General features: G+C 47.1%; 2 protein-coding genes across 2 annotated transcripts in view; both read left to right on the forward strand.

Moving 5' to 3' along the window:
* LOC128408640 (oocyte zinc finger protein XlCOF6-like) overlaps positions 1–14,107 on the forward strand; it is a 96,852-nt gene that overhangs the window by 54,790 nt on the left and 27,955 nt on the right. The gene's annotated exons all lie outside the window — the stretch shown is intronic.
* The window catches only part of LOC128408627 (zinc finger protein 208-like), a 75,739-nt gene continuing 74,828 nt past the window's right edge, over positions 13,197–14,107 (forward strand). The window contains exon 1 of the mRNA XM_053378587.1: positions 13,197–14,061. Within this exon, the coding sequence (XP_053234562.1) occupies positions 13,198–14,061 (864 nt within the window). The 5' untranslated portion in view covers position 13,197. The remainder of the gene's footprint in view (positions 14,062–14,107) is intronic.

The following is a 14,107-nucleotide window of genomic DNA, read 5'->3' on the forward strand; positions in this document are numbered from 1 at the left end:
ACAAACCAGAACCGTAATGGGACTGGATGGAATTCCCAGGAACTGCCCTCTTTCCAAACCTGCAAAAGTCTCCGTCGGCCCCCTATCTGTCAAACATACCTTCTTGCTCACATCTAGCCCCGTCAACCTTTTGGGGAGGGATCTGCTCTGTAAATTAAACGCTACCATACAATGCGGACAAGAAGGAATCTATTTGCACATGCCTAACGAATCCATCTTCAGCTTCCAAGGAATGTTACAAGAAGCCCACAATCCCACCATAGACCTTCCGCCTGAACTCTTAAATAGCGTCTCCCCTTCTCTATGGGGAACTGAGTCAACCTCTGTAGGACTTTTAAAATCTGCAACCCCGGTAAAAGTAAACTACAGGAAAGATCTACCCTTCCCGTGCACCAAACAATATCCCCTTCCTCAAGAGGCCATAGATGGGTTGACCCCGATGATCGACGAATTCCTGAAAATGGGGGTTTTAGTCCCATGCGCCTCCCCTTGCAACACTCCCCTTCTCCCCGTCAAGAAACCTAATACCAATCCCACCAAATGGCGTCTAGTACAAGACCTCAGGCTCGTGAATGCCTTCGTCATCCCCAGGCACTCTGTGGTAGCTAACCCACACCATCTCTTGAGCACGATTCCGGAGAGAACTGTGGTATACTCCGTCATAGATCTATGTTCAGCTTTCTTCAGCATCCCCGTAGACCCAGACAGCCAATTCCTATTTGCCTTCACATGGCAGACAGGACAACTAACGTGGACCCGATTACCCCAAGGATATGTAGAGTCCCCAGCAATTTTCTCATCTATACTTCATCAAGATTTAGCTGACGTGACACTGCCAGGAGGCTCCGCTCTCAGGCTTTACGTAGACGACATCTTGCTCTGTGCTCAAGACTTCGAATCCTGCAAAACCGACACTATAACTCTCCTAAACATACTAGCGCAGAAGGGACACAAAGTATCCCCAAAAAAGATACAGTTTTGCAAAAAGGAAGTCAGATATCTTGGCCACATCCTAGGAGAGGGCACTCGTGCTCTAACCACAGACAGAATCGAGGCAATAACAAAATTACCCCTGCCAAAAACTAAAAGACAACTTCGGGGCTTCATCGGAATGAGTGGGTTTTGCCGCGCATGGATTCCCCGCTATGGAGAATTCACCCGGCCACTTACAGCAATGACACACGAAGACTCCCCCGACCAACTCCAATGGTCGGCAGAGGCACTCGAAGCTTTTGAGTCCATTAAAAGGGAACTGAGGACCTCGCCTGCCCTTGGACTCCCAGACTATAGGCTACCCTTTTCCTTGTATGTACACGAAAACAAAGGGGTAGCCTCCGGGGTCCTTACCCAACCCTTTCAAGGAAAAAACAGACCCGTCGCTTACTACAGCCTTCAGCTAGACACCACTGTACTAGGGCATGTGGGCTGCCTTAGAGCGGTGGCAGCAGCGGCACTGCTCCTAGAGAAAGCACAGGAGACTGTTCTGGGGCACAACTTAACCGTCAACGTTCCCCATGCTGTCGCCACCCTCCTTAGCTTACAAGGGTGTCAGCGCTTCACCATACAACGCTTAAACAAGTACGAGGCCATCCTCCTCAGCCCGTCTAACGTAACCATAAGGAGAGTGAACACGCTTAACCCCGCAACCCTCTTGCCCCTTCCCGACGATGGTACTCCACACCACGACTGCTCACAAATAGTCCGCCATGTGGAGAAACCACGAGAAGACCTCGATTACCTCCCCTTAACGAACCCCGACCTCATTTTATACACTGACGGAAGCTCCAAGATTGTAGATGGCGAGCGGAAAACTGGGTATGCTGTAGTGACTGGGAGTGAGACCCTAGAGGCACGGCCTGTGCACCCAAAATACAGCGCACAGGCCGCCGAACTTATCGCCCTAATCAGAGCTTGTGAATTAGGTGCAGGGCAACGAATCAATATTTACACAGACTCAAAGTACTGTTTTGGATTAGTGCACGCCACCGGGCAAATCTGGCTACAGAGAGGTTTCTTGACGGCAGCCGGTACCCAAATTGCACACGCTGCCTTAGTGCAGCGACTTATGAACTCCATACACCTACCCGAAGCCATCGCGGTAGTCCACTGTAAAGCACATACTAAGGGGCGGGACCAGGTCTCCATAGGAAATCGATGTGCCGATCGGGCGGCGCAGGAAGCAGCCCTCCTACCCCTCACTACAGACAACGAATTCCAAGGACCCCAGGTCCCATCAGACATAGACTTTACCGAGATGTACGAAACAGCGACCCCAGAAGAGATTACAGGTTGGGAAGAGCAAGGAGCCCACTTACAAAACGGCGTTTGGTATTTCCCAGACAAGAGACTCATAATGCCCAGATTGTGGGTACCCAAGCATTTAAGGATATTACACCAACGCACACATTGGGGAAGAGACAAACTTATTGATACAATGCAGCGCTGTTGGTATGCCCCTGGTCTCACCCAGGCCGCAAAAGCTGCCGTCAAAAATTGCCACACTTGCCAAGCTTTTAACCCAAAGCACACCGCTAGGTGCCCTCCGGGAGCCAGGCCATGGGCTTTCGTCCCTTTCGAAAGTCTCCAAGTAGATTTCATAGACCTACCCCCCTGCCACGGCTACAAACACGCTCTTGTCATCATTGATCAATTAACCGGGTGGGTAGAGTGCTTCCCTACTCGCAGAACAACTGCCCAGATAGTTGCAAAAATCCTATTACAGGAAATAATACCAAGGTTCGGTGTCCCCAGACATATAGACAGCGACAGGGGTTCACATTTCACATCCGATATAATCCAACATGTAGCCAACGCTCTAGGGGTAAAGTGGAAGCTACATACCCCATACCACCCTCCTTCTTCCGGGCAGGTCGAGAGAATGAACCAGCAACTAAAGTCCCAATTAGGAAAACTCTGTAGAGACACAGGGATTAAATGGTTAAATGCTCTTCCCTTAGTCCTACATAATTTAAGGGCATGCCCCCGCGGTAGCCTTAAACTATCACCATATGAATTACTGTTTGGCAGACCCTCCCCCGTATACAACACTCAATTCCCTACCTCAGAATTGGAGGTCGGGGAATCTGAACTAACCAAATATGTAACGCAACTCCAGAAGCAACTAACCCTTCTTCACAAATATGCAGCTGCAAGCCAGAACATCCCACTGGATGAGAACGTCCACCCATACCAGCCAGGTGACTGGATACTAGCCAAAACCTATCAAAAGGTACCCCTACAGCCCACCTGGGAGGGCCCCTACCAAGTACTTTTAACCACCCCAACTTCTGTTAAGGTAGCAGAAAAGACAGCTTGGATACACCACACCCGCTGCAAGCCCGCATCGCCACCCGAGCCTCCCACGGACGACTCACCCTACTGCACCCCAACTACACCGAGAGACGGCGACACCGACTCAGAGGAACAACAGACCGGACCAGATCGGGGCACGAATCGAGCCCAACAGACCGGACCTGATCGGGGCACGAATCGAGCCCAACAGACCGGACCTGATCGGGGCACGAATCGAGCCCAACAGACCGGACCTGATCGGGGCACGAATCGGGCCCAACAGACCGGACCCGAACCACCAACTTCACCCGCCCATTGGTCTTCTGAACTCATCACGACTACAGAAAACGCAGAGCAACCACCAATCCGCCTCCGACTCCGTAAAATCCCCAACGCTTCATCTGACAGCTTCGTTTGACAGCTTCATCTGACAGCTTCGTTTGACAGCTTCATCTGACAGCTTCGTTTGACAGCTTCATCTGACAGCTTCGTTTGACAGCTTCATCTGACAGCTCCGTTTGACAGCTTCATCTGACAGCTTCGTTTGACAGCTTCATCTGACAGCCCCGTTTTGACAGCTTCATCTGACAGCTTCACCAGCTGACACGCCATGGACACCAACGCACCCAAACTCTTCCTCTTCTCCATCCTCATCGCAACCACCCTTTCTCACCTCACCACCGCCTCACATGCATCATGCCCTGGATTACAAACTCAATACAAATACCTTCATTTCGGGATTATTGACATGGTGAAAGCCGGAACATTGGATCGCTTGGGGGACTTCGACTTCTGTCTACCCGAGACCCGCACCCTTCTCCGACACTCCGTACTACCGACTCTTACTACACACCAATCCTGGGAACTCTTTATTCGCTCTACCTCCTACACGCCACTTGGAAAACTCATCCTCACCCGAGATGGCCCGTGGTACCGCGCCCACTGCATCAATGGCTCTTATACAACCTTTTCCGACGGCACACCCCAACAAACAATTAACTGGACACTTCTAGACAATGGTGGTGGTGAGTCGGTCTACACTGACCAAAATCACCCCACAGACCACCTAATCTACGGGTTTTATTGCCAAAGAGTCGACACTGCCCCCCGTCACACCACCTTACAAGGAGTCTGTCTCCGACGATATTGTTGCATTTGGGACATTGGTGCCGCTACCACCTGGGACGGCAAGGCATACCTTGAAGGCTGGCATCACTCCACTGCACCACCAGCTGAATGGGACACCACCGGACCACAAAGATGCGGAGGTTTGACCACGAACCTCACCTACTTGCTCCGACAAGATCCACTTCACCCCGCTGGGACCGCACCTCGACAAAGGGGGGAACTGTCAATATCTGAAAACCCCACCACCAATAATGACCTTCTGTCCACCTGGCATTCAAATACCTACGTGAAACTGATCTCCCAAATTGCCAAACAAACAACCACGGACAATTGCTGGATCTGTGCCAATGCCCCCGCACACCTCCACAGTGGCATACCATTCCTCGGAGTACCCCTTACTCTACAACAACATCTCTCCGCGGACGTACGGTCTTGGAACCTGACCGCTGTAAATCTGACCCACCAGTACATCTACCTCAACGGACCCACTAAAGGCGACCTCTGCCGGAAGTTCAGCGGCGAGGACAAAGTCATTGGCGACAGCACCTGTAAGTACACCATTGATATCACTTTAACTGGTAGAATCACCCTATGGCAACAGGGCAACCCCTCCACCCATCCCAGCCTGCTGTCTGCGTGGAGACGCGTTATGAGTTTGCCTGACTCCTGGGACCCTTCCCCCGTCTCCCAATGCTTCTTTCGCGCCTTCCTTACCGGTCGCATAGATTCGTGCCTGCAAGGGTTGTTCTGGGTATGTGGCCACCGTGGCTATGTATGGGCCAGCCCCCATTCCCGAGGAACCTGTTACCTCGGACTGATCTTGCCCGGGATCCGAGTCACCCGCGATCTCCCCCCCGGAAGAAGGCGCAACAAAAGGGCTAAAGACTTGTCGAAGCTCTCCGACGTGACAGCCAATGGAGAAACTTATGGCCGGGCCCTTTTTCCCGCCTACGGAGCTGGTTCCAACCATGTTGACATTCTCAAGCTAACGGACATTCTCCTAAATTTTATGGAAGAGTCCAATGCTGCCACCCAATCTATCCTAACGGAATTAACAGAGGTCAGGCAAACGGCGATTCAGAACCGCTTGGCTTTGGACTATGTTCTGGCTTCGACCGGAGGAGTATGTGCCCTTGTGGGAACCGAATGCTGCACATACATCTCCGATCAAACCCTAAATATTACTGGACATCTCAACAATATTCACAAACTGACGGATGAACTTAAGGACATTCAGCATGAGGGACTGTCGGATGCTCAGTTCTGGAATTGGCTGCCGGGGTCCGCATGGATAAAACAACTCATGGGAAACGGACTCCTGATTCTGATCACTGTTACCATCTGCATTGCTGTTTTTTGCTGCGCCATTCACTGCTTCCCGATGTGCTGTCAAAACTGCGGCTCTTGTGCTTCAACTCTCCGTCCGCGAACATCCACGCCTGCCCCAAGGACCTCATCAACCCTCATCGAGATGGGACCCCTGAAGAACACGCAGAGCCTGAGTCCTAGGTATGACTTGTCAGACTTTTATTGATTTGTGCGGAGAGAAGGATTGCGCGGTCTTCCACCTTCGCAATCTTATCTCCGAAGGGGGGAACTGTGGCCGGAAACCCCCCCCTGTCTCTTCCACACGCTCACTTGTAATGCACAAGCACCACACACACACACACACCCATCCCCATCCGGGAGACGTCCCTTTAGAGGGTTGTTTCCTTAAAGAAAGCCTTCCGTAAATAAGGAAGCGCTATTTTGACAAGCTCTATAGAATCCCGATTCCCTTCATGTAATTCCCCTCAGTAGACCGGGCGGCCGAACTCTGGGTCAGCCGGCTGCCGTCTCAACCAATCAGCATTAGCGAACAGCGCCCCTAGTGGCGGCTACGCTGGTACTGCAGCCGGCATCCACCGCTTCCCCACTTTGACAGCTCACTAATACAATGTTTCCGGACTCAATTGACCGTGACTGATCTAATCAAATGTTGCTACATTGTATCTAAACTTGAGAGTGCTTTGAACTTCAACAACCTTTTTCTTCGGAAATTCACCAAAAATCAACCGTACCTCGGATTTTCAACGGACCACTTTTATTCGGCTCCAAATCACAAAGACTATCAAAGGGGGGTGACTTGGTACCAACCAGCCATAATCCCTCGACCGAGCAGGCACGTACACAGTACTCCACCCGGATGACCTGACCATCCTGATAGCCGGCTTGATGGGCTTAGACGACCAACCGGCTGAAGACACAATAGCCTGCATACGATCGTGTATTCAGCTTCGGCCAAAACAAAAGGACTATGACCGGGTTCCCCCAGGGGGCAGGAAGCGGCGCCCCTTCCCTTTGTTTCTCCCCAGGTGATTCACTGGTAAGGGAGGAGGGGGGCATTCGCCAGGTGTGAAGATGCTCGAGTTACCTGCCCTACTCCTCCCCTAACTCCTCCTGTTCTTAATGTAATCATGATGTAAATATGATGTAATTTGAGGGTGTATCCAAGGGGATTAGTAAGTAATAAAAGTAAGGGTCTCCCTTTGTTCGGGGCTTCCATCTTGCTTCACCTTGTGGGCGGTGGGGGCCCTGTCGCGACAGTCTTTGCAAATAAAGACCAAGCCTACTGGCTGCTGTTTTGCTCTGAATTGCTCTGGTTGGTGTCTTCATTTCGTCCAAGAGAGCCCTCTGCGTTCCGTTAACACTAGGCTATGACTTCTGTTATTCCTGGCCATTGGCCACGCCAGTAGGGGCTAATGGGAGTTGGAGTTAAGGAATGGTTGAGGGAACTATGGATATAGTATGAAAAAATAAAGACGTTCAGAGAGATGTTATCACAGCTGTAGGGCATGTGCACATTTCCCTTCCCTTTGATGGGATCTCAGCACTCGAGATGCTGTTTAGATTTGTTTATCACCCATCACCCCCCTCCCATTTGCTAGTGGATTCATTGCTACAGAGTTCTTGTGTATATGGTGGCATACAGGTACTACTGGCAGTGTTGATTGTCTTCCCCCCCAATCCCCCCCATGCAATTATGGTGCTTTTTTTAAAAAAAGAAAAAGGGGTCTTTTTTCCGGGGTACTCAAGGTTACGCAGTACCAGAACCTCTTTTCCCCAAACTGTTCAAAGTATTACACTTACTGTAACAATTTCATGGTGATTACCGGCACCATATTTGCTTTAAAAAGAAAGCACTGAAAATCGGGGTTGCTTTTTAAATTTATCTCTTTATTTGTCACGATTGAAAGCAAAGCAAAGAACTTCCCCTCTCTCCTTACAAATTAAAACTGCCTTCCACTTTTTTCAGTATTTCCTGTGAAGAATATTGCTTTCACATCCGTAGCGTACATTTGGCAGGCATCTAAAGTACATGGTCCCCCCCCCAAAGATTCATGGGAGTGGTCGAATGGGAGGTATTCTTTGACAGCGTGTCTGTCTTGCTGCTGCTGCTGCTGCTGCTGCTGCATGTCACTGTTCCCTGTTTCTGTGTGTCTGTGAGGAGAATACAGGACACTGCAAAAGACACAGGGTGTTATGAAGGTGCAATAAGCCAGTCAGAGAGTGGTCCCTCCCTATAATGTAAATAGAGAGACTTCTTTTCAGGAGATTTCTGTATAAAGAACACTTTGCTGAGGTGGAAGTGGGGACTAAGTGAGGTTGTAGTGGAACCATGTTTGCATGAACGTGAGAATGTAAAATATGCTCTCCATTTAGATATTTATTAAAATAATTTATTCATTTACCCAGAAGAGTCATTAGGCTTTTTTTGCTGTGAGCTGCTTCCTACATTGTAAGAGTGGGTCATGAGACCCTTGATCCCTCCTTGAAATACAATCTGAACCAAACGGGTGAGGCAGTGAAGAGTTTATTGATTACAATACGTTCTTGCAGGAGGGCGGGGTCCAAAGTAGCTGATGTTCCCTATACTGGAAGCCCAGCTTCCCTCCCTCGTCTCCCCATTGGCTGGTCCTGCTCCTTCCCCCAGTTATCAGAGGAAAGGAAAGAGGCTGGGGCGGGGGGGAGAAACTTCTCCTTCCTCGCCAGAGTCACCTGACTTCCGGCTTCATCAGCGGAGATAAAATCGGGGCTTGCAAAGGAGGGAGGGAAGGGGTCTGCTTCGTCCTAATTAAGCCTCCTAATTAAGCGGGGTGCCTCCCAGGCGGGGCTCCTATTCCTGCCCCCGCTGCCCAGGGTCGCTGCAGCTGCTGCCGCGTCAGGATTTTGGGTGAGTGCAAAGCCAGCGGCGGGGAAGGAGGGAAGGGGCTTTGCAAGGGGTGGGGGTCCACGATGAGAAGCCCCGGGACGGGGAGAGGCGGCCTGCACAAGTTCCGGGCGGGGAGAAAAAGAGAAGGGAGGAAAGGGAGCTGTTTTTCTTAATGGGGCCTTGAAGGTGGGGGAGGGGGGTTCCCGTTGTGGAAAGAGAGAAGCTTCTTCCTGCCCGGATCTGGTGCAAAGGGATTTGCCTGGAAGGAGGCGGGGAAGGGAAGAGGCTTGGGCATTGATGGGCAGGTTAATAATAATAATAATAATAATAATAATAATACCTGCCCCTCTGGCTGGGTTTCCAGTGTGGCTTACAACTTAGATAAACCATAATAAAAGATCAAACGTTAAAAACTTCCCAGTACAGGGCTGCCTCCAGATGTCTTCTAAAAGTCAGATAGTTGTTTATTTGAAATTGGAAGGGAGGGCATTCCACAGGGAGGGCGCCACCACCGAGAAGGCCCTCTGCCTGGTTCCCTGTAACCTCACTTCTTGCAGGGAGGGAACTGGCAGAAGACCCTCGGAAGTGAACCTCAGTGTCCCACCTTCCTTCTCTTTAGACACCAGGCAAAAGCATTCCTCTTCTCCCAGGCATTGGGCTCATTAAACAATCTATGGCCTGTCCAGTTAACATGGGTTTAGCCCAGTCTGATTTTGTAGTGACTGCGTCTCCTTATACCTCTTCCAAAATTTAGAAATGCCCCCTTTGGTTAAGTTTCTGCCAATTTTTCTTCTAATATCTTCATAACGGTAGCCTTGTTCACTTAATAGTACTATTTTACATCCCTTTCTAGGTGACCAGTCAACTCTTTGTGCCATTTATTTAATTTTATTACGTTTTACAAGCTCACTAAATGAAAAAAACCTCAACCAACTTGATAGCAATCGCACAACACATTTTAAATTTTTTTATTTTTATTGAATTTTCAAATTATAACAACAAATTTCCACAAATCTTAATTGAAAGATTTCTATATCCGTATCTCTCCCCTCCCTCCTCTTTGGCTTCCCCCATATTTCCGTATTGATTTATTAAACAAATTCTATACTCTGCTGATTTTGCTTCTTATATAGTTGTCAAAACCTGCCAATGAGTCCATATCTTTATACTGTCTTTTTATATAGTTTATAAATGGTTCCCACTCTTTTTTGAAATCAATGTTGTCTCTCTCATGTATTCTCTCTGTCAGCTTAGCCAGTTCCGCATAGTCCATAAGCTTGGCTTGCACTGCTTCCTTTGTTGGCGTTTTCTGTTTTCCATACTTGTGCTAATAAAATTCTTGTTGCTGTTGTCGCATACATAAACTATGTCCAATTTCCCTCTCATGTATCATGATCTAAAATTAGAAGCAGGAAAGATTCTGGTTTTTAAACAAAGGGTTCTTTCAACATTTTTTCAGTTCATTATATATCATTTCCCAGTATTCTTTAAAGTACCATCTTTCTCTTTACATCTCCAACATATCTTGGATCCTGTTTTATACATTTTTGCAGTTTTTCCAGTGTGATATACCATCTATATATCATTTTCAAACACAGTGGTACCGCAGGTTACAGACGCTTCAGGTTACAGACTCTGCTAACCCAGAAATAGTACCTTAGGTTAAGAACTTTGCTTCAGGATGAGAACAGAAATTGTGCTCCGGCGGCGCAGCAGCAGGAGGCCCCATTAGCTGAAGTGGTGCTTCAGGTTAAGAACAGTTTCAGGTTAAGAACGGACCGCTGGAATGAATTAAGTACTTAACCCAAGGTACCACTGTAATTTTCTCTTAATGATATACAATTTGTAAACTTTACATTTGTTTTCATAAACTTTCCCATTCCTCCAACTGTATATTAAGCCCAACATCCGGAGCCCATTTTACTTGGGCCGATTTTACCTTCTCATCTAAAGTCTCTCCATATAGCAAAATGTTATATGCTTTCTTCAATAATTTGGTATTTCCCTCCACAATTTCCTTTTGAAAGTTTGAGATAGTATAGCTGAACCCCCTTTTATTATCTTCTTTAAATTGCTCATTAATTTGTCTGTGACGCAACCAACTTTGTAAAGTACCTTTCAAGTTTTCATAACTTTTAAATTTCAAACCTTTCTCCTCTTCTATTAACAAATCTCTATATGTTGGCCACTTTCCTTTTTTATTACCCCTCCAGCTACACAGGGTCTAATCCTGCCAGACTTTGTTGGATGTCTCAAAAATTTCCAAGGTGTTGGATATTCAAATTGCAGAGCTTGTCAAAACTGAGAGGCAACTATTTACAAATCCTGTTCTTTCAGCAAAGCAGAAATTTTAGGGTTAAAAATACATTTGCTTTCACTCAGAGGCTGTAATGTAGACTTTTGGGGGCTTTCATCTCATTTCATCTTATTCACAAAACGTCTCTGCAGGGTTCTCCCCTGAATAGCGGAAGCACGGCTTCCATTTTTAATACTTCACACTTTGAAGTTCAAATTTAAGTCCAAATATTTTTAATTCCTCTCCAAAAGCTTCTTTTTATTTTAACTTATAACAAAAAATCTGTCACTTCAGAGGGCGGCTTTTAGGCTTTGGATATTCATGTGTGCGTTGGAGCCGACAGCCCACCTCGACCGTCTTCCCCTCCCCGACCCGCTGCTGATGCAGTTGCGGGAGCCGGTTTGACGGAAGACCTGGGGCTCAGCTGGACCCCGTTGGAGCCCCACTCTTCTGCAGAGTTTTGTGAGGGCTTTTCTTTTTTAGCCCTAAAACTTCCCCTCGGTCACCTGAAATCCCCCTAAAGGCTCTATCTTACTCGGACGAAGCCCCGGGCGCCTCCATTTCCTCCACGATCCAGACCGGAAGCCCGCAATCACCAACTCAACTCTTTGTGCCATTTATTTAATGTTATTACATTTTACAAGTTCACTAAATGAGAGAACAAAAAAATCCTCAACCAACTTGATAGCAATCACATAACACACTGACAAATGTCCTGCTTATTTATGTCGTAATTCTTCCTAAAAGTTGTATTACATTCTACTTTAAATTACAGTGGTACTTTAAATTACAGTGGTCCTTTCTTAACCTGAAACTGTTCTTAACCTGAAGCACCACTTTAGCTAATGGGGCCTCCCGCTGTTGCCGCACCGCCAGAGCATGATTTCTGTTCTCATCCTGAAGCAAAGTTCTTAACCCGAGGTACTATTTCTGGGTTAGCGGAGTCTGTAACCTGAAGCGTCTGTAACCCGAGGTACCACTGTATCTTTCCATTGATATAAATTTTTATGATATTACTCCATAAAAGGGTGGTGTTATGAGCCATCAAACCCCAGAAAAACACTTTCTCCATGGTTTCCACAATTTTGGCCACTAGTGTATGTTGTCTTCTAAGTCCAAAAGCACACATGCACACGCAGAACACACATAGAAAGAGCAAGCAGGGCTCCAAAGTGCTTCTCTTGAGAACTTGCCATCTAAGTTGTTTACTCACGGCAAAAACTCCCTATTTCCCAAAAGGACAGGAGGGGGAGGTCTCTCCCCCACTTTTAACCCACCCCACTCCCACCGCACGGGAGAGGTCTTGTTCATTCACAATCCCTGGATCCACCGCCTCTCCCAGGGGATCCAGATGCAAGCAAGGTGCTTTCTTCTTCTCCATTCAAGGGCCACCCATGTATTCAAAGCAGTCCTTTGCAGATTAAGACTTAAGTTCAAAATAAGTACAAAAACCCGACAAAAAGACTCACGGGTTTATAGTGGCACCAGCTTTCCTAGTCAAGATTCCACAATGTCAGACTGTAGCTCACAAAAGCTTAAGCCATAATACATTTATGAGCCTTTATGGGCTGCAGAAGATGAATAAACAGAAGCATAGTTAATCTATGGACTTCCACCCTACAAGAGACTGTGACGACCAGCAACTTAGATATCTTGAAAAAAGGGATTAAGCTGATTTCTGTGCTCTGCCCTCGTAGTCCTAGGCAATAATGCTTCTTAATACTATTTTCTGGAAAGCACAGGAGGGCAGAGGGCTCTTAAGCTGAAATGTTGCTTGCTGGTTTCCCACAGGCTTCTGCTTAGCCACTGTGAGAACAGGATGCTGGACTAGGTGGGTCTTTGCCCGATGCAGCAGGCTGTTATTAGGTTCTAATATATTGCAATAATTTTACACTTACACGTGGCATAAGAACACTTCGGTTTTACTTCTTACTCATGGGAGAGACTGCTATTGGAGCCTGTGATCATTTCCTCACTTGAAAAAGAAAAAGACAGAAATGTGTCTTATAAGCCAGTTCCACCGTAGATATCTACTATAAAATGATGGTGCTTTCTTAAGTGTGAATGGAGTGATCATGGGTTTCTCTTGCCATTATCTCATCTGCATTCCTAAAAATTTGGAATATGGAGAAGGTGCACATGGGGATTGACGTGTGTTCAGTTCCTTTCTTGTCTTTCCTAAAAGTCTAACAGGATTCTCTCTCTGCCCCAAACAGGGGAGGAAGATGATGGTCAGAATTCTACGTAGAGGTCTGTGAAATCAGTGGGAAGAGCAGAGAAGCCATGTGGAATGTGCTTTAGTCACTGTGGAAGAATGAGGATACACCGACGAATTAACACGGGGGAGAAACCGTTTGAATGCATGGAGTGCGGAAAAAGCTTCACTCAAAGTGGTAAACTTAGAATACATCAACGAACTCACACGGGGGAGAAACCATTTAAATGTATTGAATGTGGAAAGAGCTTTGGTCAAAATGGAGACCTTAGAATACATCAACAAACTCACACAGGGGAGAAACCATTTAAATGTATTGAATGTGGAAAGAGTTTCAGTCGTAGTGGAGACCTTAGAAGACATCAACAAACTCACACAGGGGAGAAACCATTTAAATGTATTGAATGTGGAAAGAGTTTCAGTCGTAGTGGAGACCTTAGAAGACATCAACAAACTCACACGGGAGAGAAACGGTTTAAATGTATTGAATGTGGAAAGAGCTGCAGTCGTAGTGGTCACCTTAGAATACACCAACGAACTCACACAGGGGAGAAACCATTTAAATGTCTTGAATGTGGAAAGAGCTTCAGTCAAAGTGGGACACTTAGAATACATCAACAAATTCACATGGGGGAGAAACTATTGAAATGTATTGAATGTGGAAAGAGCTTCAGTCAAAGTGGAAAACTTAGAATACATCAACAAACTCACACGGGGCATAAACCATTTAAATGTCTTGAATGTGGAAAGAGCTTCAGTCAAAGTGGAAACCTTAGAACACATCAACTAACTCACATAGGGGAGAAACCATTTAAATGCATTGAATGTGGAAAAAGCTTCAGTCAAAGTGGAGCCCTTAGAATACATCACCGAACTCACACAGGGGAGAAACCATTTAAATGCATGGAATATGGAAAGAGCTTCAGTCGTAGTGGAGACCTTAGAATACATCAACAAACTCACACGGAGAAACCATTTAATTGTA

Source organism: Podarcis raffonei, chromosome 2 (genome assembly GCF_027172205.1).
Source record: "Podarcis raffonei isolate rPodRaf1 chromosome 2, rPodRaf1.pri, whole genome shotgun sequence".
Lineage (NCBI taxonomy): Eukaryota > Metazoa > Chordata > Lepidosauria > Squamata > Lacertidae > Podarcis > Podarcis raffonei.